Source organism: Bos taurus, chromosome 14, assembly GCF_002263795.3.
Source record: "Bos taurus isolate L1 Dominette 01449 registration number 42190680 breed Hereford chromosome 14, ARS-UCD2.0, whole genome shotgun sequence".
Classification (NCBI taxonomy): Eukaryota; Metazoa; Chordata; class Mammalia; order Artiodactyla; family Bovidae; genus Bos; species Bos taurus.
The window spans coordinates 62,670,924-62,698,116 of NC_037341.1; the positions used below are offsets into that span (position 1 = coordinate 62,670,924).

At 43.6% G+C, this 27,193-nt stretch overlaps 1 protein-coding gene across 10 annotated transcripts in view; it reads left to right on the forward strand.

The window, feature by feature from the left end:
- NCALD (neurocalcin delta) overlaps positions 1–27,193 on the forward strand; it is a 468,660-nt gene that overhangs the window by 424,292 nt on the left and 17,175 nt on the right. For all 10 annotated transcript variants that reach the window (XM_025001407.2, XM_025001408.2, XM_059893125.1 and 7 more), the window contains 1 exon segment: positions 19,803–20,199. In XM_025001407.2, the coding sequence (XP_024857175.1) occupies positions 19,822–20,199 (378 nt within the window). In that variant the 5' untranslated portion in view covers positions 19,803–19,821.

Below are 27,193 nucleotides of genomic sequence, written 5' to 3' on the forward strand. Positions count from 1 at the left end.
CCCTGGGTTGGGAAGGTCCCTTGAAGGAGGTCATAGCAACCCACTCCAGTATTCTTGCCTGGAGAATCCCATGGACAGGGAAAGCTGGTGGGCTACAGTCCATAGAGGCACAAAGAGTTGGACAGGAATGAAGCAACTTAACACGCACCTGTTTTACCAGCAAGGAAAGCATGTCCCCAAAGCTTCTAGCAGCCTTCCACTAACGTTTTACTGGCCAAAACTGAGGCTCATGCCTTTCCCAATCAATTCTGTGCGGGAGGAATACAACCGCCGCCATTGGCTTAGACTAGTCAGAATTTGCTCAAGGAACAATGGGGAAGAGGAGGAGGCATCAGAACCATAGCAAGGTTCTGCTGGCATGGAGCAAGGACAGAGCTGCTGGGTGTGCGTTCAACAGTATGTGCCTTAGTGACTTGCAAAAGTAGAGGTGTCTAAACGGGGCTTCTTGCTGGATCCCGTTGGAACAACTTCAGTTGGATATTGTAGGGTTGGCTGCTTTGGGTGCTATATTGTACTGACTTCATTGAGATTGAATCATATCTGTTACTCAGCACACATTCATTGCTTCAGATGAATCTCTTATCCCATTAACACGCACAGGAATAATAGGAGCTATTCTACAACCAGGTTGAAATTCCGGTAGGGGGTCATAGTATCTCAGATTTGGCATGCTCACAGCTACCTAAGAGCAGTCAGCAAGATTGCACAGATTTGACCTCTAAGTCCATGTTCATACCTTACCATCATGCAATCTCATTGTTGCAAAGTGATATCACAGTGTTAACCTCAAAGTCTTTATTTCCGGATTTCATCTTGTCATGGGAGACCTGAAGTTTCTCTGGATTTCTGGCTTAATGATTCCCTCTCTGAGCCTCAACTTTCTTATCTATAAAGTGGGGATAACAATAGGTTGCAGAGTTATTTAAGTAAGATAATGGATGTGAAAGTCATTTGTAAAACTGTCAAGTATTACACAAGTGAGGGTTATTCCTCATCACTAGCTTCCATTCTTTAAATGTGACACAGTGCCGCATAATGATAAAATCCCCTGAGAGTTTGGGGATTCTAACTAAGCTCCACCACTTATTTTCTGCCTGAACTGGGAGAACTTATTCTCCTTAAACCTCAATCCACTCATCTGTGAAATGGGTGAGTTATTCTCCTCTCATAAGATTGCTGTGCATATGTGTGTGCTAAGTCACTTCAGTCATGTCCGACTCTGTGACCCCATGGACTGTAGCCCGCCAGGCTCCTCTGTCCATGGGACTCTCCAGGCAGGAGATGGGTTGCCAAGCCCTCCTCCAGAGGATCTTCCCAACCTAGGGATCAAACCCTCATTTCTTAAGTCTCCTGCGTTGGCAGGCAGATTCATTATCACGAATGCCACCTAGAAAGCCCCATAAGATTGCCATCAAGATTAAATGAGGTAATATGCTTTTACACATTGTGGACATCTAACCTAATGATATGGAGAGATCATTGGCCTGGGGACACTAAGAGGTCCTTGATGAGTTGGAGACTGATTACACAGCAAGTGATTGTGATAATGCCAAAGGACAGGGAAAGAACGGATGTATGGGAATAGGATAGTCTCACTAACTACACATGATATCACTGTGTAATTAGGTCTTTGCCCACAAAAGAATTGTTTTGACTGAGTCCTAGCTATAATGGATCCTAATTAACTCTAGCCACTGCACAGTGCAGAAAAGACTGCTGTGCTGTATCCCCTGGCTTCCATAGATCTGCTTTTGTATATTGAAAGAAAACTTGACTATATGAGTCAGGCTGTGAGATGAAAAGAAAATATGCTGTTGATTGATTGTCTTCCTCTAAATTTTGGTGACCAAATTTCAAAGCCCATTTCTATCCAATTTGCTAGCGCATGATGAGTAAATATGAGTCTGGGTGTATATGCATTTTGAACAATAAGGGACAACAGCCTGACATGGGGAAGTGTATCTCATCAGAAGAAAAACAACCGAGTTCTGAGTCAGTGGTGAGGCATTTGTAATGGAGTCATGAGATGTCCTCTTTCCTACAATTAGTAAATTTTGCTTTGATCATCTAAGTCAGGACTTCTCAGCCCAGGTGTGGGGCCCATGGGTGAGCTGTGGGTGGTGTGGTATTGATCCCTCAGTCCTCCCGGTGGCACAAGCATCCATCCAGCACCCTCATCTACCATCCCCAGGGTGCTGCATAAATAGTGTCCTCTCCCAGGGTGCTAAGAGACACTGAAGTCCAGGAGACACCACTGTGTCCTGCCTGTGCAACAGGAACACGTGATGAGCAGAACTTCTCACAAGTATTTCTTTACCGAGCTTGACCCTAACAATGAAGATATGTGGTAGATAAACTAGTAGTCAAACAGGATGCCTGCTCAGCCTGAAACTTTGACCCTAAGATTTTTTAAACCTTGTTAGGGAAAAGCTTTTATTTTTCAAGTGAGAGTGAGAGTCACTCAGTCGTGTCCAACTCTTTCCAACCCAGGGATCGAACCCAGGTCTCTCTCATTGCAGGCAGATTTTTTTTTTAAAGTTACTTAAAAATCTGCAAATACAACCTGTCTTTCTAGAGGTGGAGCTCCTCTATTACTTCAGGCTTGTTTCTTTGACTATGAAGAATACCCAAGTGATGTCTGAATTATGCAAATGTAAAGCCATGATTCTCTTTGGAAATGTAATTGTTTAAAATGCATTTTCTAGTTTCAAAAAGCTAACTTCTTTTTTGCTTTGGGGAGAAGTGGGGGTAAGGGATAGTCTGCTGGTGAAGCAGAGCTAGGATTCCAATTGAGGTCTATCCAAAAAGATCAGGTTCACAAGTGCCATGCTACACTGCCTCCAGCAGGCGAACAGTGGTGGGATGAGATAAGCGTGGCAGAAAGAAGGTTGGCTGGAGGAGTGGGAGTTGGGAGAATGATCATGGGGAACCTTAACACCAGGGAAGGTAGGAGTTGAGGAAAAGAGAAAGGGGAGATGAAGACAAAGTGGTGATTCCTAGACTGAGCCTTGGTGGGTCTCTGACCCTTCCACCAACAATCCATATTCTCCTTGCGAGGCATGTGGGTCCCTCCTCCAAGCCAATGCCACATGCTCTGTACATTTCAGTGTCTTTCTACCTTCTTTCAGGAGTTAAGTGAGGACTCACACTCCTCTGTGACTTCCCATCCAGCATCTCGGTCCGAAGGATCCCTTCCCACTTACTGTCGTTATTCCAAGTATTCACCCTATTTGCATTCCCACCCAAGAAGAGAGGAACAGATTTCACATGAAATTTGGTCTTGAGATACTGTGTCCAGAGCTTAACCTTTTAGCTTCATCCTCAGGGCACATTTATAATTTGAATCTGATATGATGTCTTTGTAAATCTAAGAAGAAATTAGTTTATTGTCATCCTATTTCTTCTGGTGTCTAAGACTAATGAAAACAGCCTCAGAATTTACAGTGTCCCTTATAGTGCAGAGCTTTTGGAGAGAGTCAGAAGAATGAAGGGCAGGGAAGGTTCAAGAGAAAAGCTTTCTCTTTGAATCACTTTCTCTTTGTCTCACCTGTATCTACTTCCCATGTGACCATAAAATCACCTTTACGTCTTTTAACAGGTAGGGTTATAGGCAAAATTGAGTCTTTCTAAATACTTCTTAACCCAACCACGCAGTGAAAAGAACAGCTGTCCTCATTGTTTACATGTGACGTGTTATTACATTGCTTGGATAATGCTCCTTGAGTATAGAGACCATGTCTTTTATGTGGAATAATAGTCTATCTGGTTTGCCAGCTGATTAGTCTCTCTGCCATTTCATCATACATTATTCTTTGAATCCATTGTCATATCCTGCACAGTCCTAGGCACAAGGACTTCATTTCTGGCGAAGTAATTCACAAGGAGATAGGACCTCCTTGAATGAAGACATTACTCTAAGCTTTTCCTAGATACCCAACTCAGTTTTATTCTAGGAATAGTGCTTGTTCTAAGTTTCCAATTGCATTATTTGATCTACTGTGGATAAATTTAAACATTTAAAAATATACCTTTTAATGCATATTTAAAATTCTTATAATCTAAATGAAAAAAACGATTTAAACTACATGCCCATCACTGTTGAAATTTAGATGCTTGTCTTTATTTTTGGCTTTTATTTAAAAACAGATCCAACTCAGTTTTGATTACTGAAGTATGTTAATTCTGGTGCTTTTACTTCACTTCTATGTTCTTTTATTATCACTTCCTGTATGAATACAATCAAATTCTAATTCTGCATAATTTTCTTATAGTAGGAAATGTTGCTCTTAAATAAACAAGCAATTGGCTTGGAGGATTGGAATAATGTTCTCTATCATTTTATATGCTGCTGCACATCATAATTTGTTAATGAAGAGAAAGAGGAGTACTGGCAAATTTATCTTCATCATTATTCAAATAGAATAGTTACATATAGTACAACACTCTTCCATTATTGCATTCTCCTTCAGTGAAATTATTTGGGTAAATTTCAGATTTTCATTAATTTTTTTTTTACTATAATCATTTTTGTTCCAACCCCATCCACAAAGCCCAAATTTTACGTAGGAGTATGGAGAAGGCAATGGCAACCCACTCCAGTACTCTTGCCAGGAAAATCCCATGGACGGAGGAGCCTGGTAGGCTGCAGTCCATGGGGTCGCTAAGAGTCGGACACGACTGAGCGACTTCACTTTCACTTTTCACTTTCATGCATTGGAGAAGGAAATGGCAACCCACTCGTGTTCTTGCCTGGAGAATCCCAGGGACGAAGGAGCCTGGTGGGCTGCCGTCTATGGGGTCGCACAGAGTCGGACGCGACTGAAGTGACTTAGCAGCAGCAAGCATATTTGAATCTCTGGATCTGTCATCAACGAGAAAAATTTAGGCTGTCAGATCCAGCCATTTGTTATATATTGATACTTCTGAATCCATGCTGTTTGGATTCAGAAACATGTTTGTTATGAAACAGGTTTGCCTGTTTCATAAATATAAGGTGTTTTGCTAGTGACCCATGATGAATGCATAGCCCGAAAGCCTCCTCTCTTTAGTTCATCTCTGCAGCTTCACACTGAGGCTGCATTTGCTGTCGCCATAATTACTAAGCTATGTGTACCAATAAGCCCTTTGGTGCTGCAAGAATAAGTAGGAAAGGCCAGAAGTGACATTATTCAGGAAAAGGTAATTTTCTTTGCCGCGGCTGCTGATGAAGTCAGCACACTCTGGTCTGGTGGCCCCAGCACCGTGAAGTGGGCTTCTGTGCGTGTGCACGGTCATGGGGTGCAGGATGCCACCTCTGCTGTCCTCGCCACGGTAATCACCAGGGTCAACCCGATACCGCTTCCACTGACCCTCTCGCAGCAAGCGACGCGCCAGGAATATGCTCCCAGCTTTTTTGAACAACTTTAGGATATTTTGAGAACGTTTTTTACACTGATTCTACACTGCTCATAAGTGTTTGCTGTAATATAAGGTGTATATAAGGTGGTTCAATAGAAGTGAGCCACTCTGATCAGAATGTAGACATAGGGAAGGGATGTCCCTGGTAGTCCGGTAGCTGAGACTTCACGCTCCCAATGCAGGGAGCCCAGGTTTAATCTCTGGTCAGGGAACTAGATCCCCCATAATGCAACTAAGACCCTGTGCAGCCAAATAAATAAAAACATTTCTTTTAAAGAAATAGGGAAAATGTTAGGAGGGTCCCCACTGGCAAGGGGGTAGGGTGTGCAGGATAAGTTAGAAAACCCACCCAGGCCCACACAGTCTAAACGAGGAAGTGTGTGTGCTTGGTCTCTCAGTCGTGTCCGACTCTCTGTGGCCCATGGACTGTAGCCCACCAGGCTCCCCTGTCCATGGAATTTCCCAGGGAAGAATACTGGAGTGGGTTGCCATTTCCTACGCCAGGGGATCTTCCCAATCCGGGGAACTTATGTTGTAGCTTACATCTCCTGCATTGGCAGGTGGGTTCTTTACCACTAGCACCGCCTGGGAAGCCCAAACAAGGAAGGGGCTGACCTGGGCCGACACAGACCCTCTCTCAGAGCTGGTTGGATCCTTTGTTTGAATTTATTGCATTGCTATCACTTTGTGGATATATTTTCACCTTCCCTCTTTTCAGATTACGCTTCCATTTTCATTGTCTCTGAGCAAGAAAAGGAAATAGTAACCGGAGTGTAAATAGTTAGACGGGAAGGCTTTTCTTAAGCACAAAAACGTGCACACAGCCTGCCACCCCTGGCAGCATCCTCCCTGAGGCTCTGCTCTGTCTCCCACCATGAGGAGCTGTGCTGAGAGGACAGAGGACAAAGCCCTGTGTCCTGCTTCCACCTTTGAAACTTACCACCCCTGGAACCTTGGGGAAATGCTCACATCGTCACCCTCAATTTCCTTATTGTAAGTAAGTGATCTTGCCTCTTCCTTTCTCAACAGTATTTCAGGGATCTGCTGAAACATTATGCTGAAAGCCCCATAAACATGCAAGGGGTAGGGGGGCTGTGCTTTATTTAGTTTGTGGCATTGGGCTGCTGGTGTAGTGGCCTGCATACACCTGGAGTTCTGTAAACATTAGTGGCATTCTTTAAAGTTACACAAGCAATGCAATACCCTCTAGGATCGACAGAAAATAAGCTCCACAGAACAGAGCCATTGTTTCTTAAGCACCTACCACATGCCAACATCATTCTCAGAGCTGTAAAGAGAGGCCCCGACAAAACTCCATAGATATGCCTCACACTCACTTAGAAGAGAAAGGCCGGCTGAGTGTAGGAAGTACTACAATATCTCCACCTGACACCAAGTAAGATGTCAACAAGTAGAGAAGGCGAGAGGCATAGCTATAATAGTGACTACTTGGAAATACTTCAGTGTTTACAAAGGGTTTTGAGTTTTATTTTCTTGTAAGCTTCATCCCCTGGACCACTGTGAGGACTGGAGTGAAAATAAATGTGTCAAGTTGAGGGTTAGAATGACAAATTCTGCAGTTCTGATGAGGTTGGGGTGCAACCTTAAGGCCTCTGAGGACCAAGCAATGGGCTTTCACCTCTAATCTGTCATCAGTATGGAACATGGAAGATTTTTGAGAAATGGCATAATCAGATGCAGAGTCTTAAGACTGGAGAACAATTAATATTTCTGAATTCAGATGAGAGATAAGGTCTGCATTAAGAAATGGTGGCAGTAATTGGAAATAAGTTGAGAGACAAGGATTTTCCTATAGACATTTTTTTCTGCCCTAATGATAAATGTTTTTTTTTTTTTTTTAAAAAAACAAAAACAATTTATTTCTTTTTCACCTCTGATCTTAGAAAAGATGGTTTTAAAAAAAAGTAATAAAGCAACAAAGAATCATTTCTTCCCCCAGGTAAAGAAGAATTGATTCAATCAGTCATTGATATCCTGTTTTTTCAGTGGTATCCAGTTCTGAAAATTGCATTCTTATCCAGCCAGACCCTGAGAACAGGTTACAAGTCCCTCTTGCACAAGCCGGACCGTCCCACTGCAGGAAGGCTGATCTTCCCACTGCAGGAAGGCTGATCTTCCCTTTGCCATGGGGCTCCTCTAAAGAGGATTCTGCCCCAGTCATACGTCCCAGCCCCAGGAAGGAAACCAGAGAAAAAAAGTGTCCTACTCACCATCAGCAGCTTCTCCAATCTGACTTCTTTGCTTAATTTCTGGTTAGAATAATGACTGCTATGCAGAGAAAACATTCAGCCAGGGGCCTGGCAGGAGTCGTCTCTGGGTGCAGACCCCAAATGTCTTTCCTATCCGGCAAGTGATCCAAGAGGAAAGTCAGGCAGAAAGCTAGCAGTGGTTCTCTTTCCTTCATTCTCTCATGTCACATTCTTGCTTTTGTTCTAATTCTGCATGAAGCTAAAGCAAGGGGGACAATGTCCCCAGCTCTGGACAGCTCCTCTTTGTAAACAGCCCACCAAGCTGAATCCTTATCTCTCTCAGATTAATAGTCAATGTTTTCTGAGCACCTACTAGATGCCAGACACAGTGCTGAGTTTTCCCTCACTCATCAGGCTTTTTCTCATTTCGTATTTTCACCAAACAGCCACATGAGAGGTATCACTATGTCTATTTCACTGTAGAAGAATGAGACCTTAGGGAGGTCAGATGACTTTTCCAAAGTCACATAACACTGGACGACAATAAGGACTTCGATTCACTTCCTCTGCTGCCAAGTCCAGTTCTCTTTCCATATATCTTGCTGGGGGATGCAAAAGTTGCAAGAAGTGAAGAAAAGGTACTTTATAGTCTCTGCTTGTCAGTCAATTATTGGATTTCTTACTTGTACATAAGTTTGATGGACGAGCATTAATATTTCAGCCACATTGGCCAGGATACAGACTGATTGATCAGTACCTTCCAACAGAAGCATTCAAATACCAAAAGTGACCCAGCCAGAGATGTGGGAGGGATGGAAGTGGGGAGGGTGGTTCCCATGTACTCCCCTGGGGCCACCAGCTGCATGAGTTTGTCACTATGGTTAACTTCTCAAAGCCCCTCTTAGCCCCTTGGAGTAAAACCAAGACATAACATTCCTCTCATCAACTCCACAGAAAGATTGTAAAGATGAAGTATCTGAGCCACAGCTGGAATCCCAGACTCCCTCACTTCCTTTCCCTATCTTATGTAGGATGCTATTTTTGTAGGAATATTCATTTCAAGCCAGGAAACAGTAGATGTTAAACACATGTTTGCTGAATAAATAAAAAGAATTAAGAACTATTCTTAGACTCTGTGGAGGCGCTTGCATCAATTAGCTAAATGTATTTGTGGCCCCTGGGAATGTCTACAAATGAGACTGGAGCTCCTTCTGTGCCTCTGGCTGCAGGTTATGTGAGGAGGCCTGGATCCCTGTAGTTGATCTGTTTGGCCTCCAGAGTCCTTGCTGGCTCAGTCTTCTGTTTTATGGTCTTATCAAAACTCAAATAGTCATTCTTGTCTTTCAAATAAGAGACTATTGGACTTCCCTGGCGGTCCAGTGGTTAAGACTCCACACTGCCACTGCAGGAGGCACAGGTTCGATCTTGGTTGGGGAACAAAGATCCCGTCTGCCATGCCACACGGCCAATAGCTAGACAGATAAATAAATAAATAAGAGGATATTTAGTACATCTAGCTAAGCAGAAATGTATCACTATAGGAATTCCATGGAAGTCAGCCAAGGTAGGGTCTTACCTGTACAGCCCTGGAGAATGCACGGGGGCCCTCAGAGCTTCCCCCTCTTTTCCTCCCTGCAGCTGGCACTGAGCTGGCATCTGGCACGAGGTGGCCCAGACAGGTAGCTCTGATGCAGTGGTCTGCTGGCCAGGTGTGCTGATGGCAAGGGGACCCATCTGCTTCATCTGAAGCCCTTGACTTCAGGCACTCTGACAGTGTCTTTCGTTGGATCAGCTTTGTAGTTTCTGCGTGTGGTTTAGTGTGGGCCCTGTCCATTTACTCAAGGCCACTTACCTAAGGGCACTTTAAGCTTGCACTGTAAGTTCACCTCCAATTGCTGGCAATCTGAGAGGGGTGTCGGGGGAGTCAGCCATTAGCTGGACTTGAAGTAAGGAGGAAGGCGTGGGCATGAAAAGTCAGCAGGTGAGTATTGAACAAGGGAGGATTTAGAGTGCTGTGTGCATAATATCGTCTTTCGGCTAAAAGGGGGCATTTACATGGTGACAGTGGTGCACTCTTTAAAGACCAGGGTGAACGTGGCCTTGGCCTCCTAGGCACGAGAATAACTAATGTCAGACTTGCACGTGTGTGCCTGTAACACAGGCTGAGGGAGTAGGGTGAAATTCCAAGTCCAATTCCAAATCCGATTCAATTCTAATCCTAGCTGGTGTATAAACCCTTACAAAATGCATGGTTGGCATGTAAAGGCTTGTTTGATGAATCTGTAAGGGAGAGTCTAGAGATCATGGTACTTGCCAATGACATCAAGAACCTGTTTGTAATAAATACTGCCCAAGGAATCCAGGAACCATGACCGAGGTAAATGCCGAGGGAATCAAAGAAAAGTGGGATCAACCGGAATGGCCATCAAGGGGGCTTTGTTAAGTAAATGTCGTGCAATGAACTGTGAGCCTCAGGTTACTAAGTATCCTATCAGCTGATATCCAGTTCAGTGCTTGGCCCTAGGTCAGTGTTCAATACCATCTGTTGAATCAGGTAATCAAAATTCAACAATTTAAAAAGATGAAATACATCCGCATGGAAGAATATCCACAATATACTTTTAAGTGAAAACAATCCCATTTATGGTTAGCATGTACAGAGTTCATATTGTTTAGTCTCTAAGTCGTGTCCAACTCTTTTGTGACCCCATGGACTGTAGCCCACCAGACTCCTCAGTCCATAACATTTTCCAGGCAACAATACTGGAGTGGGTTGCCATTTCCTTCTTCAGGGGATCTTCCTGACCCAGAGATCGAACCTGCATTTCCTGCATTGCCTGCAAATTCTTTACCACTGAGCCACCAGGGAAGCCCCACAGATTTCATATATATGCATTTAAATGTATAATATAATTTATATATATTTATAAAACTGTTATATATACATAAAACTGTTGGTAGTGGTTATTTTTTATGGAGTACTATTGGATCAGAGTAAGGGTGTTCACATTCTAGTTTTGATATCCCTTTATTACTTACATTTTTTGCAATAGTAACGTAGTACTTTAGCAGTCAGCAGAACTAAAAATATTTCCATTTTGGGAGATGAGGGAAAGGGTTGTTGTTGGATAATGTTCTACTCAGAGTCTATCAGAAATATATGTTTTATTGGCAGTAATGTGGGTTGTACTTTATTTTTTATGGAAAATAAAACTTGGGAAAAAAAGCCCAAGGCCAGGCCCTGTCTAGTCTGAAATTCAGGCTCTGTAGAACCAGGGCCCAGATATTTCAGAGTCCGTGACCACTGCTCACCCTGGGAAGACTGGAGGGTTTTCGTGGGCTTTATCTCAGAGCCTGCGGAAGGCGGAAGGCAGAATGAATTTGTTTCTAGAGAGCTTCCCGCTCACAGTCTCTTTGGAACCAGTTAAGTTCTCATCTCACGCCTGTCACCTCTCTGCGGGGGAAGCGAGTGCAGATGTGTGACCAGGTGTTACAGGTATGACTAGGCCATCAGGAGATGTGGGTCCAAACACCCCATTCTCATCGGGAAGAAGGCCTCCCTGCAGGCAGTGGCTTCGTGACAGATTTCAGGCAGTTCCAGCAAAGCCATTTTGTGATCCAGATGAGGGGATAGGAAGTACGTATTGCTTCCTCATATGAGCCCATCTCATCAAAGACTGGCAGGCAGAGCATTCTCTGGTCAAGGCAACTAAGCTATCGAGAGTGTTGGGTTTTTTGTTTTTAAGTTGCTAAGTCGCGTCCGACTCTCTGCGACCCCATGGACTGTAGCCCAGTAGGCTCCTCTGTCCATAGCATTTTCCAGGCAAGAGTACTGGAGTGGGTGTTACATAACTTCAATTCTCCCTCTATAATATTTTAATTTTTTTTTCTCTTTCTGCCCCACTGAGTTTCATTTCCTAATTTGCTCACTATATATAAATATGTCAGTTTATATATATGGTCTCCTTTCAAACTCCCACTGAGAGGCAAGTTCCACTGAAGAGAAATTTCTGAAGCATTGTGCTCTTCAGGTTTTTATTTAGTCATTTTTTTTTCTCCCAGTGAGAAGTAAGGACAACTGACCTTGAAATGAATTTGTTGGATTTTAGCCACCTGTAAAATTCAGTTGGCCAAAACAATGATGTCTTGGTCATGGTAAATGAATGCTTCCTCCCATTAACCTATAACTTTTATCATTTCCTTCCTTATATTTTAGGAGCCTTTTTTTAGTTATGTTTTCATAATTTAGACATTCCATTGGTTGGAAATTCAAAGCAACTCTTAGAGGACAAGGTTACATGTTCCAAAGAGGCAAACATTTTAATTAACCTGGCCCCTTTCGGAAACCACTGTGAGCTCTATGTTCCTTGCTGCAGCTAAATGTGACTTTAGTTGCTAATTTCTTGTAAATTCTGTTTTAGAAGAACTCAGTGCAGTTTGCATTGCAACTTCCTCTGAGGTTAACCAGACTGTCCAGGTTAAGTTATGGACTTTTTCCCTGGAAAATCTAACTCTGGGTGTTGAGAATTAACTCACCGAGTTTTGGAACCTTATGAGGAATGGCAGAAATGAAATGCTGCAGCTCTTTCCACTCCCCAGATACAAAATATATAGATGGGAGCATGTGCGTGTCGAAAGGTTGATCTTCCTCGCCATTTCCTTTCCCTGCGGTATCATTTTTAGGGGTTATTCCTTTTTTAGTTCTTTTTAGATGGAAAGTTAACTTCATAGTGTAGATTCCTGTGCGTGGTTCTTTGTTGGTGGTTTGGTGTCTTGTATATTTTTCCTTTGTCATCTGTGGTCAATATTAACCCCAGATTTATATTTTGGACACTGGATGACTGGATGTGTCCCAAAATAAGTTGGGAAATTTCACATTGCCCATCTCAGGTTAAACTACTGAATAACAGAATGCTGGTGTCTAATAGAATACTTGTGTGTTTCATTTAATTAAATGCAGTTGAGATTCAACAAAAATGAATATATATTATATATGTACCTTACAGTAGATAGGTACATAGAATGACCTTATAGGGTACATGAACTTGAAAGGGCTGAGGACCCAGTTGCTATGTAAAAGTATTTTTCAAGGGACTTCCCTGGTGTCCAGTGATTAAGACTCTGGTCTTCCAGTGTAGGAGGGCACAGATTCAATCCCTGGTTGGTGAACTGAGATCCCACGTGAGATGGGGGAGATGAAATGAAGATGGCCATGATATGAAGTCAAGAAAGTATAAAAAGTAAAAAATTATATATATATATATTACTTTATACACACATATCTATGTATTCTTCAAGGCTCTGAAGCAAAAGTCTTTAAGAGGTAAAAGCTGGAGCATGCAGGAGGTCAGAGTACCTGGGCAAGGGGGGCTGAAAGGAAGTCAGGGATGGCCAGGGTAGCTCAGAGCCTTTGAGCCACAGGAGGAAGTCTGGGTTGGTGTTCTCTGTGTGTTAGGAAGGCCACGTAAAGCTTTAAGCAGAGGAGGGACCTGGTCTGTTTTATGTTTTTAGAAACCCACTCTGGGGATCTGAGTGGAGAGCCAGGCAGGGAGAAGGAGGATAAGAGTGAAGAATGAGAATCCAGAGAGGAGGGTGTTACAGATGTTCAGGAAGGAGGCACTGGAGGTTCAAACTGAGGCATGACAGTGGAGATATGCAAGTGAATGGATCTGGGACAAATTTTAGAGACAGAGGGCAAGTTTGGACAGCTCCTGCTTATGGAACAAACGTGAAGGGAATCACGGGTGAGTCCTTGGGGTTGGCTGTGAACAACTGGGCAGAAGATGACAACCTTCAAGGAGACAGGACAGGCTGCGGTGGAGGAGACAGCACAAGGTTCAGAGGAAACCGGGAGCCCAGCCCTCCTGTGCGGCTGCCTTGAGCACATTCATGTGCCCCCTTGAGCTGGCACGAAGGACGAAACGGCGGAGAGTGTGGGCTCAGCCTCTGTGTCTCCCTACCCCCTCACTGCCCGTCCTCCTTCTCCCTTGCTGGTTCCTTCTCCTCTTTCTATTGGCAAAGATTCTAAATGGCAGGGTGACCAAGGGCTTGGTCCTTATCCCCTTTTCTTTTCCATCCTCATTCACTTCCAGTCTTTAGCTGTAAACACAATCTATGTGCTGCTGCTGCTGCTGCTAAGTCGCTTCAGTTGTGTCCGACTCTGTGCGGCCCCACAGACGGCAGCCCACCAGGCTTCCCCGTCCCTGGGATTCTCCAGGCAAGAACACTGGAGTGGGTTGCCATTTCCTTCTCCAATGCATGAAGGTGAAAAGTGAAAGTGAAGTCGCTCAGTCCTGTCCGACTCTGAGCGACCCCATGGACTGCAGCCTACCGGTCTCCTCCGTCCATGGGATTTTCCAGGCAAGAGTACTGGAGTGGGGTGCCATCGCCTTCTCCGATCTATGTGCTGATAACTCTCAAATTTAAATCGCCTCCTGGACCACTTTCTCTTACTGTAGACACATCCAACTGCCTGCTCAATATCTCCAGTCAGCATATAATCAGCATCTGAGAATTAACATACGGACACAACAAAGTCCCCTACCTCACCCCAAAGCCCTGCTTCTCCTGCATTTTTCTTATTTCAGTAAATGTCAGCTTCCACCTTACCAGCGGTGCCAAATCCCACCAATTCTCACCTCCTCTGCTCCCCTGGCTTCACCCACCATCATCTCTTGCCTGGGTCATTGCAGTGGTCTTCCCACTGCTGCCCTTATCCTTCTTTAGCTTTCTGTCCACACAACAGCAAGGTCCTGTTAGAATATAAATCTCTCCTAGCACTTCTCTGCTAAGAATCCTACAACGGCTGCATCTCAGAGTGCAAGCCAGAGCGCTCACGGTTCCCTCCTGGTCGCACAGCATCTGGTCCTCGTTGCTCTTCTGATCTCATATCCTTTGTTTCTTCCCACGCTTGTTGCAGCCCTGTCCTTGAGTGTGCTAAGCACGCTTCTGTGGAGACCTTCTCATCTGCTGTTTTCTCTGCCTGGAATAGTCTTCTCCCAGTCATCTCCATGGCTACCTCCCTACCTCCCTGGTCTTTTTCACACATCACTTTCTTAATGGGGCTTTTTATTTAAAGTGTTAACACCTACCCACCCACTCTGCTATTCTCCATGGTGCATCTCCTTCTCATATTTCACATATTTACTGTGTATCTCTTCCCAAGAGGCTGTAAGCTCCAGGAGGACAGGAGTTTCGCCTGTATGTTCCCGGCTGAATCCCCAGGGCCCCGAGCCATGCCTCCCTCCTGATAGACACTTTGCCCATTTTGTGGATTGCGTGTGTTATCTCTTTCCTCTTGGGCTTCCCTGACGGCCTGTGTGCTAAACTGCTTCAGTCATGTCTGACTCTGCAACCCCAGGGACTGTAGCCTGCCAGGCTTCTCTGTTCATGGGATTCTCCAGGCAAGAATAGTGGAGTGGGTTGCCATACACACTTGGGAAGATGCCAGGGGATCTTCCCAACCCGGGGATCGGACTCACATCTCTTATGTCTCCTGCATTGGCATGCAGGTTCTCTCAGACCATAAAGAATCTGCCTGCAGTACAGGAGACCCCGGTTCAATCCCTGGGTCAGGAAGATCTCCTGGAGAAGGGAATGGCTCCCTATTCCAGTATTCTTGCCTGGAGAATCCCAGGGACAGAGGAGTCTGGCAGACTATACAATCCATGGGGTCACAAAGAGATGGACATGACTGAGCAACTAACACTTCCCTCGTTTAACTACTGCTCTCTGGCATGTTATAAAGCTTTTGTCTTAATTTCTATATTTGCTTGTCTCTGAAGCTAGTCAGACACAATTGAAAAAAAAAAGACAGTTGACAGTCACATGCAAATTGAGCTTCCCGTCTGGCTCCCTCACTCACAAGCTGTGGGACTCAGGACAAGTCACTTTGCCTCTCTGAGTTTTCTTTCTTCCTTTTCTTCTTTCTCTCTCTTTCTTATAAAATAGTGAAATCTACCCTACCTATCCCTCAGAGTTGCTGTGAAGGCTCAGTAGAAGAATGTATGAGGTGCAATCAAGGATAGGATACAGCATGTGTACAGCTGAGTTCCTTTGCTGTCCACTTGAAACAATCACAGCATTGTTAACCAGCTATACTACAATACAAAATGCAAAGTTTAATAATAAAATAAAAATGTTGTCCTCTTAACAGAGAAAAAAACCAAATTCTAGTTTCATACTACTTTACCTTTAATATTTAAATTCACTCATTAAAAAAAAACAGGAGTAAGATGTAGTTTTCACTGACTCAACGCTAGAGGTTTACATATATGACTGTCTCGTTTAATTCTCACATAGAATCAGTGAGATATGAACTTGGACAACTGACCTCATTTCACAGATGAGAAAACTGAAGTGCAGTAAGAATTGAAGTGAATTACCCAAGAGCTGGTCAACAATAGAGCCAGTCTTTGAACCCGAGCATTTTTATTCCATGCCCTGTTCTACTGGCACAAAATAAACATTTTAATGACTGAATGGAGCAATTAAAAGTATTTGATTTGAGGTGCAACTTCTGACTCCGGATGGTTTGTTTTCTTTAGACTGCTAATTAATGTAGCATTTCCCTTAAGGTCCCCTCCCTGATCCTTCAACTCCAGCAAAATTCCTGTCTTCCAAAAGAAAAAGGTATTGTCAGGCATTTTCTATCCTTCCCTCTCTCCCTCAAAGGAAGAAACGGTATTTTATGTCCCTGGAAATTTTTGTTGTACAGCCTAACCATGTCCAGATGGTTCCCTCAAGTTCGGACATCATACTTAGTAAAGTGTTTGCAGTTATCTACTGAAACAAATTCTGGCCTAAATTGCAAACACCCACTTCCCAGATAACTTATTCCATGCTCTTCTGCCTTGTTTGTCTTATGGCCTTTCTGTGCTAATGAATTTGTAAATGCGGTTTAATTACTGTTTACGGGAAAAATAGCCGCACACAGATCAGTCTCAGTGGGAGCCTTAGCCAAAATGTTGAAGCAATTTGTTTCTAGTGCAAAAACAGCTAATAAATGAGACGCACTTTTTAAACATGGGGAAAGGAACTCAAGTTCGGTTTTGAAGAAACAGTGCTTTCTACATCCTGGGAAATAAATCATTCTTTAAGAGAGCAGATTTTAATATCAAAGTGGCGTTTTTTCCCAAGGCCGTGCACTCAGTGATTTGCACAGAACCAAAGGGTTCTCACAGTGATTTGATTGAACGCCACACCAAAGGGCTCTTCTCTAAAGCACTCCCCAAAAGGAAAACTCAACATTACGTGTAAATTCCATAAAATGTTTCGGAGCTCTATAAATCCATGTATTATGTATTACCTTGTGTTTCTGAATTCTTGCCTCTGGCAAGTTGCCAACTTAGCAACTAAATGCAGTTTTGAAATTCTAGTACAAACCAGTCTCTCCTACTTCACTTTTTATCTCAAGGGGGAAAAAAAAGACACAAGAGGGAAGTGAAAGTTATTGAAAGGTTCAGTTTATAAGTTCTGTTTGTGTTGTGCTTGGAGCTGTGGTTTACTTTTGCTCTTACGTAAAAGGGTATTGGTCTGATTCTGTAGTTTAGTTTTGCTCTTATGTAGAATGGCATTGGTCTGATTCTCCGTAGAGTGTCACCTCTGAAAGTGAGCTCCTTCAGGCAGCTGTTGGTCGTGCTGATGCGAAGAGAATTGTTCCACCCTTCTCGGGGAGCAGAGACAGAGCAGGGCTGATTCTGCTCTGTGCAGAACTCAGGGAGCAAAATCAGTCAGCTTGGCAAGTCACAAGGATTGCTTGTCATTTCCTGAACTGTGCATATAATGAAGGAAGTTTGAGCAGTGTAAGATTCAAACCCTGCCTTCAAGGAATTTATAGTGGTGGCAACAGATAGGTACACAGGCAATTCAGTTTCAACAGATCCCAAGGGTGGGGGGAGGGGGAGTTCAGTGAACATGGTCAACAAGTAGAAGCCTCAGATAAGTTCTGGGCATGCATCGTACAGCATGGTACCTATAGTTAACAATTTGTTGTTGTTCAGTCACCAAGTTGTGTCCAACTCTTTGCAACCCCATGGACTGCAGCATGACAAGCCTCCTTGTCCTTCACTATCTCCTGGAGTTAGCTCAAACTCATGTCCATTGAGTCAGTGATGCCATCCAACCATCTCATCCTCTATCATCCCCTTCTCCTCCTGCCTTCAATCTTTTCCAGCATCAGAGTCTTTTCCAATGAGTCAGTTCTTCGCATCAGGTGGCCAAAGTATTGGAGCTTCAGCTTCAGCACCAGCATCATTAACAGTACTCTATTGTATATTTGAAAGATGCTAAGAGAGTAGATCTTAAAAGTTCTCAACAGAAGAAAAATTTCTGTAACCATGTGAGGGTATGGGTGTTAACCAGACTTACTGTGGTGAGCATTTCCCAGTATAAACGTATATTGGATCTTATGTCATATACCTTAAACTTATGCAATCCTCTATGTCAATTATGTCTCAATAAAACTAGTGGAGAAGTGAAGAAAAGAGATCCCAAGACCGAGTCTTAACTACCAAATAGCTTTACTGTCTCAAATAACGTTCTGAAAGCCAGGGCCTCATCTTTGAGGCAAAAAGACTCCTTTTCCAAGAAGATTATTCCATATTTCCCTGTTGTAATTATTTATCTGAGTCATTTCTTCATTCACCTAAGTTATATACAGTGGGCCCTAGGGAGATGGAGTAACCTCAACAAGACTCCATCTCAAGGGGCTCACCCTGAATTGGGAGGGAGGCAGACATAAACAAACACCACAAAGTGAAAATCTCAAAGAAATTGGGAATCATTATTAAAATGGGGATTAAAATCTTTTATATATTCTGTAAGTTTCCAATACAAGAAAAATGTAAAATACAAGTGTAGAGCCCCTTTGTTAGAAGGGACTTATCTTTACCATGCTTATATCATAAGACTTTGGATATGGGAACTAAGCTCACCTCCTCCAAGAACGCCTCCCTGATAGCACCCAGATCCCCTTTTGGCTCGGGTGTCCTGTCCATGTACTTTCCCTGCGCCACGTATATTCCCCTGGTACCACCTTTTGAAAGTTTATTGTGTTGTCCTCTCACCGCAACCACCCCCCCTTCCATATGTAGGCAACTGGGTGTCCCTTAAGGAGGAGGGGTCGCATCTTACTTTTTGCATCCGCAGTGCCAGAAACATCCCTGATATATGGCATGTGGTTAATATTGACTGGCTCTGTGAATGGGAAGACGGGAATCACAGGGTTTTTTCTGTCTAACAAAAGTTGCCTTTATTCCCCACATTATATTAAGTTTTAAAATAAGTAACAAAGGGTATATTTTCTTATTTCTTGAAATATAAACACATTAAAACATATATTAATAGCATTTTAGACAAGGGTGCATATGAAAAATCTACAAGGACACACACCAAATTGTTGGCAGTGTATAAGTGTTAAGATTTGAAATGATGCTGACTTTCCTGTATGTGTTGCTGTGTTGTTTGCTCTTTTACTATGGATGTGCTATTACCGTGATAAGAAAATATGAAATTTTTTGTATCTTAAAAAGAAAAATTTGGCCAGTTTCATAAGCCACAATCATAGGACATAACTTTATGAAATATCATCTTTACTATATAAACACAATGTTGCCAGTGATTTGACTTTTTGGCTTTAAATAACTGACCAAGCTTGGTAGCATTTAATGGAATTAGATGAGTTTCTACTTCCCTTACTCATGTCTGTCTTTATAATATTCAGAAGATACCCAAGCACTTTATTTGCAAATACTCTAAAGCATGTGACATTATCTCTTTTGCTCTCTCTCTTTTTGATCCTTTCCTTTAATTCTCCCTACTAATACTTGGGTTGGGTATTAGAACCCCGGTCTTTCTAAAGGCAGGCTCAGCCTCTTGCAAATAGATAAGGCAGCACTCAGTAATCATTTCTCTGTGTGTATGTGTGTGTCTTTTTTTTTCATTATAAATCTCCTGTCTTTCATTTGGCTCTGTGTCAAAGAAGTATCAGTTTTCACTGATACTTCTACTCTGCATCTTCTGCCAGCCCCTCTTTCTACATTTTATTGGGCTGACCACAAGGTTGGAAAGCCCTAAACAATGTTATTGAAGTCACACTTTTTTCTTTCTCCCAAAGGAATAATCACAGATTATAAAATGTGCCTCTGAAGAACAGGTTTAGGAAACTCTCTATATTGTATTCTTTTCTGTCTGCAGCTGAATTCTTGCTGTCAAGATGGGAAAACAGAACAGCAAGCTGCGCCCGGAGGTCATGCAAGACTTGCTGGAAAGCACGGACTTCACGGAGCACGAGATCCAGGAATGGTACAAAGGCTTCTTGAGAGACTGCCCCAGCGGACACTTGTCAATGGAGGAGTTTAAGAAAATTTACGGGAACTTTTTCCCTTACGGGGATGCTTCCAAGTTTGCAGAGCACGTCTTCCGCACCTTCGATGCCAACGGAGATGGGACGATAGACTTTAGAGAATTCATCATAGCCCTGAGCGTAACGTCAAGGGGGAAGCTGGAGCAGAAGCTGAAATGGGCCTTCAGCATGTATGACCTAGACGGAAATGGCTACATCAGCAAGGCAGAGATGCTTGAGATTGTGCAGGTACGTAGCCCCTGCCCTTTACAAAGGGGAGAGTGCGAGTCACAGGAAGCACTGGAAAGCCCACAGTATAGCTTAGTGGAGAGATTGCAAGCTGGTGGCCTGCCTGCTTGCAATTTCGGCTAGCCAGAGTCTTTGAAAATATGGAACCCATATATGAAACAGGGAGATTACACATAGCAATGCAGACTGGTTAGCATCTCTTGGGAACTCAGGAGCTCTGCTAACACTAGACCCACATTCTTGCCTGGAATAGGTCACCAGGGGCTTTGCGGTGACTCTCCCCTACCGAGGGACACAGACTCCTCAGGTGGTCATGATCACTGGGGCCACTCCATCCACTCATTGCAATGACCTGCTTGGATCCAGAGCCTAGAGTAATGTCTATGACCAAACTCTGACCTGGGTTCAAATCCTACCTCTTTCAGTCACTATGTCTGTGACTTTAACCAAGTTAGTTCACCTAAGTAAGCCTCAGTGTCCTTATCTGTAAAATGGAACCACAAAAGTACCCACTGCTGTGGGATTATTTTTAGATCGATTCTCCTTGTTCAGTGGTTAGCACAGTGCCAGTTATATACATATATATAACTAATTATCAGCAGCAGCATTAATTTCCAACTTTATTGGACTTTTTTTTTCTTGGTCACAAGGTACAGTTTGGGGGATCTTAGTTCCCTGACCAGGGATCAAACCTGAGCCCCTGCAGTGAAACTGCCAAGTCCTAACCTCTGGACTATCAGGGAATTCCCTAGACTCTTGAATAAAAGTAGAGATCTCTAGTCTAGTTTCTGTCTCATTAGAGATATGAACAGTGCAGAATCAAGGCCTCACTTTACTAGGAAGTTCTCCATTTTATTTCCCCAAACCACTCACGCAGAGTGAATTTCCTAAAAGAACAGGAAAAGGGGCCCTAGTGTTGGCCACATTTTCCTGTGGGATTCCAGCAAGCTTTGCAGAGGAGGGAAGGCTGAAGGAGCTACAGTCATGGCAACGACAGCTTCGTCAGCAGAGGATGGGGCCCGGAGACCAACCTCAGGAGCCTGAAACACAGCGTGGGGGAGGGTCAGAAGAGCCTCGGCTGCAGTAAAACCACCTACTCGGGCGAGCAGCCCCAGGGAGAACGCACCGTCCTGGCAGGTGCATGGGACACGAGAAGGAAGTATCTGGCAGCAAATAGCAGGTGCAAGAAAGTGGTCATCTGGCTTCCTGGAGGGCTCATCTCGGAGGCTTCATCCCAGGACAGGCTGGGTTCAGAGATAGAGCTGCAGCCCCTGGGAGACCTAGTGGGTGCTGGAACAGTGGCAGAGGGTGTAATACAAAGAGACAGGAGACAGAAAGAACTAAGCTACGTTACGGTAAGGAGGGGATGAGGCTGGAGGTGTGTGACACCTGCTTTTAAGGATCCATGGAAAACAGGGTTACAGGAACTGAGGACGGAGCCTGGGTGAGAGCAACATGACTCGCCTGCTGTTGAGCCTGTGGCTGAGGCCTGGGGTCTGCTCCTGGGAGTGGGACTGAGACCCCCGGGCAGTCAGAGTGACAGCTGCACACGTCACAGGAAATCAGACGAGCTCTCCCAGATCCTCCAGCCCCCTCTCCTTTCTGCCTGGGCCACCAGTGGCTTTCCCTCGCCCCCAAACAGTAACTGTCTGGACAAGTTGTGTTGAATGAATCCCCCACAGACAAGAATCTTAAAACAAAAAATAAAGGATTTCTCTCTTTCCCCAAGGATAAATATATGAAAAATATAATGTCTACTATAAAAATATAGGGCTTCCCTGGTGGTAGAGTCTGCCTGCAGTGCAGGAGATCTGCGTTTGATCCCTGGCTTGGGAAGATCCCCTGGAAAGGGGAATGGCTACCCACTCCAGTATTCTTGCCTGGAGAATTCCATGCACAGAGAAGCCTGCTGGCTATATACAGTCCATGGGGCCACAAAGAGTCAGACATGACTGAGCAACCAACACACACACACGCACATAAAAATATAGGGAATATAGAAGAAAAGAAAAGAAAAAGAAAAATTCTCCACAATCCCCCTTCACCTACAAAGGGAATCATTGCTAATAATTTTCTAATATATCTTCCTGGTCCTATTTCCATATATTTAAAAATATCTAATTGATTTATAGTGCATGTGAAATTCTGTACCTTGCCATTTTTCACTTAACATAATTAAAACATAAGCATTTCTCATACTACTGAAACTTTCAATACAAACATTTTAATGGCTGCAGTCATACACATAGCATAATGTACCTAATTTTCCCTTATTGGATATTTAAGTTGTATCCAGTCTTTGTTATATATAACACTATAGCTTTAAAAATGAAATAACAAATACGTGATTCTTATGCATGAAGCTTTTTCTATATTTAGGATTATTTCCTAAGAATGGATTCCCAGAAGTGCAATTACTGGGCCAAAGGGAATGAGCATTTCTTTCTAAGACTCTTGAGACAGTCTGCCAAATTGTTTTTCCAAATGTACCTCTGAAGTGAATGAAGGGTGCCCTCTATCTTTGCACCTCTCCAATTGTTCTGAACCTTTGCTACTTAAACAAAACTTCAAATTTAAAACGTGGTTTTTAATTTTAATTTGGGCTTCCCAGTTGACTCAGTGTTAAAGAAGCTGAGTGCCAGTACAGGAGAAGCAGGTTCGATCCCTGGGTCTAGAAGATCCCCTGGTAAAGGAAATGGCTATCCATTGCAATATTCTTGCCTGGAAAATGCCATGAACAGAGGAGCCCCACGGACTGCTGTCCATGGAGTCACAGAGTCAGACACGACTGATTGAGTGTGCAATTTTAATTAGCTTTCTTTTGTCTCTCCTTTTTACCTGGGAATGTGGTGCTCTGCCCTCGTTCCCTGCCTCCCTGCAGTGAATGGGATGGGTACCTTCTTTTTGGAGAGAATTGCTTCCTGATTGAGATCTAAGAAAAAAAAATTTTCCCCATCAACCATTATGTTTTCACCTGTTTAACACTTTTTGCACAGTTCTCCTGGCTGCAATGGTGTGGTGGCCAGTACTGAAGATGTAGATCCCCAGCCAGGGAGGACGGTCCCTATTACATGGGTTTATAGAAATCAAGAATTATTCACAAACTCCTTTCACACCTGTGGTAAAACACCTACTAAGTAGCTAGCACCAGGAAAAAATATAAGGAGGAAAACAGACACTCTCCCTGTGGTAATGAATCCATTTTGCAAGGGAGAGTGGAACGTTGCAGAGAAGGTGCAAAAGGTGTGGGTAGACGCTTGCTGAGCCCTTGCTGACTCTGTGTTCAGAAAGTGACCACAAAAGTGAAGGGGCATTCCCCCTAACAAGGTACTTTCTCTACTATAAAGCAGCTCCGTCCACTCACAGGCCCACAGTCAGTTTGCAGGTCATAATAGGAAGGACACAGATTCCTTAATAAAGCTTTCATACTCAGGGTTCTTAAGCAGCCTGCAAATGGAAGGTTCAAATTTTCTGAATTGTTTTCCATAGTAACACACCCTGATGATTAATATTCATGACCGTGGAGAGGAAACCTTGCAGCACCCTGAGGCACCTTCCAAATTGTCAGTGAGATTAAATTAAATTTAGAACCATTTTCCTATTAAGGGCTATTTTATCCCATTCTGCTGCATTGCAAACTGATAATTCATGTATTCTATCTTATTCTTATGCTAATCCCCCGGTTTTCATTGTTTCTGGATGAATTGGAATTTGCTGTAGGATATTACTAAACTCCCCACTCTCCTTTCCTTTCTCCACCCCCTCTTCTGTGAAAGTCTACACTCCAGGCCTTGTCACTGTCCCAAGAAGCCCTGTGGGGATTCTCATTATTTGGTTCTAGCTGGTCCGCACCATTTAGGACAACGCATGTTTGCAGACCCTGCAGTTGCTTAGGTATCCTTTCAGTTCAGTCGCTCAGTTCATGTTCAATTCTTTGCGACCCCATGGACTGCAGCACGCCAGGCTTCCCTGTCCATCACCAACTCCCGGAGCTTACTTAAACTCATGTCCATCGCATCAATGATGCCATCCAACCATCTCGTCTTCTGTCGTCCCCTTCTCCTTCCACCTTCAGTCTTTCCCAGCATCAGGGTCTTTTCTAATGAGTCAGCTCTTCGCATCAGGTGGCCAGAGTATTGGAGTTTCAGCTTCAGCATCAGTCCTTCCAATGAACATTCAGGACTGGTTTCCTTTAGGATCTCCTTGCAGTCCAAGGGACTCTCAAGAGTCTTCTCCAACACCACAGTTCAAAAGCATCAATTCTTTGGCGCTCAGCTTTCTTTCTAGTCCAACTCTCATATCCATACATGACCACTGGAAAAACCATAGCTTTGACTAGACAGACCTTTGTTGGTAAAGTAATGTCTCTGCTTTTTACTGTGCTGTCTAGGTTGGTCATAGCTTTTCTTCCAAGGAGCAAGCATCTTTTAATTTCATGGCTCCGGTCACCATCTGCAGTGATTTTGGAGCCCCCCAAAATAAAGTCTGTCAATGTTTCCATTGTTTCCCCATCTATTTTCTATGAAATGATGGGACCAGATGCCATGATCTTTGTTTTCATCAAGAGGCTCTTTAGTTCTTCTTTGCTTTCTGCCATAAGGGTGGTGTCATCTGCATATCTGAGGTTATTGATATTTATCCTGGCAATCTTGATTCCAGCTTGTGCTTCATCCAGCCCAGTGTTTCTCATGATGTACTCTGCATAAGTTAAATAAGCAGGATGACAATATACAGCCTTGACATACTCCTTTCCCTATTTGGAACCAGTCTGTTGTTCCATGTCCAGTTCTAACTGTTTCTTCTTGACCTGCATACAGATTTCTCAGTAGGCAGGTCAGGTGGTCTGGTATTCCCAACTCTTTCAGAATTTTCCACAGTTTGTTGTGATCCACACAGTCAAAGGCTTTGGCAGAGTCAATAAAGCAAAAGTGGATGTTTTTCTGGAATTCTCTTGCTTTTTCGATGATCCAGCAGATGTTGGCAATTTGATCTCTGGTTCCTCTGCCTTTTCTAAATCCAGCTTGAACATCTGGAAGTTCACATTTCACATATTGTAGGTATCCTTTAGGGGTCTGGGAAAATACCTATTTGAAAATGATGAGATGGAGGCAAGCTGTGGGCTAGCAGAATCATACAGAAATTAAGGCTGTATTTGTTCAAGTAAGTGAAACTGCAGCTCAGCTACAAGTGTCAGTCCATAAATTCCTGGCTGAACTTTTGTCCCTCCAAGAATCAGAAATTCAAGCCATTTAAGGGAAGCCCCAGTGGCTCAGTGGTAAAGAATCCGCCTGTCAATGCAGGAGACATGGGTTCCACCCCTGGGTCAGAAAGATCCCCTGGAGAAGGAAATGGCAACCTACTCCAGTATTCTTGCCTGGGAAATCCCATGGACAAAGGAACCTGGTGTGCTGCAGTCCATGGGGGCTCAAAGAGTTGGACATGACTTAGCAGCTAAATAGCAGCAATGTAAAATGCAAATTCATGATGTTCACCTTCAAATACTAATAATTGGTCAGGGTGAAGATTGGGGTCCAAACAAGTTTATAATAGGCTTGTCAATGAATGAGGGTAGTTGTTTTTCAGTCACCAAGTCATGTTCAGTTCTTTGAGACCCTATGGACTGCAGCACACCAGGCTTCCCTGTCCCTCACTATCTCCTGGAGTTTGCCCAAGTTCATGTCCATTGAATCGGTGATGCCATCCAACCATCTCATCCTCTGCTGCACTTTCTCCTTCTGCCTTCAGTCTTTCCCACCATCAGGGTCTTTTCCAATGACCTGTTCTTTTACATCAGGTAACCAAAGTATTGGAGCTTCAGCATCAGTCCTTCCAGTGATCATTCAGGGTAAATTTCCTTTAAGATTGACTGGTTTGATTTCCTTGCTGTCCAAGGGAATGGAGATTGGGACCCCATAAATTTTCTAGTTTTTCTTCCCTAATGTTGTTCTCCATGGTTTAACTTTGGTATCCACTGAGAATTGTTGGTGCTAACAGATTGGAATCCCCTAGTTTCTCCTGGCATTGGTAGGAAGGATTTTGTGGTGGACTTTGTAACACTGAAATACACCGTGTTAGTCTCCTCTTTTTGCTATAATGAAGGGCCATATATGTAGTGGCTTATAACAGCACAGAGTTATTATCTTATGGTTCTGGAGGTCAGAGATCTGAAATCAGTTTCACTGGGCTAAACTCAAGGGGTAGGACAACTTGCATTCTGTCTGGAGGTTTTGGGAGAAAGTCTGTTCCCTTGCCTTTCCTATTTTCTGAAACATTCCTTAACTTGAAGCCTTTTATCAGATTAGATCAGATCAGATCAGTCGCTCAGTCATGTCCCACTCTTTGCGACCCCATGAATCACAGCACACCAGGCCTCCCTGTCCATCACCAACTCCAGGAGTTCACTCAGACTCACATCCATTGAGTCAGTAATGCCATCCGGCCATCTCATCCTCTGTCGTCCCCTTCTCCTCCTGCCCCCAATCCCTCCCAGAATCAGAGTCTTTTCCAATGAGTCAACTCTTCGCATGAGGTGGCCAAAGTACTGGAGTTTCAGCTTTAGCATCATTCCTTCCAAAGAAATCCCAGGGCTGATCTCTTTCAGAATGGACTGGTTGGATCTCCTTGCAGTCCAAGGGACTCTCAAGAGTCTTCTCCAACACCACAGTTCAAAAGCATCAATTCTACGGTGCTCAGCCTTCTTCACAGTCCAACTCTCACATCCATATATGACGACAGGAAAAACTATAGCCTTGACTAGACAAACCTTTGTTGGCAAAGTAATGTCTCTGCTTTTGAATATGCTATCTAGGTTGGTCATAACTTTCCTTCCAAGGAGTAAGCGTCTTTTAATTTCATGGCTACAGTCACCATCTGTAGTGAATTTGGAGCCCAGAAAAATAAAGTCTGACACTGTTTACACTGTTTCCCCATCTATTTCCCATGAAGTGGTGGGACCGGATGCCATGATCTTCGTTTTCTGAATGTTGAGCTTTAA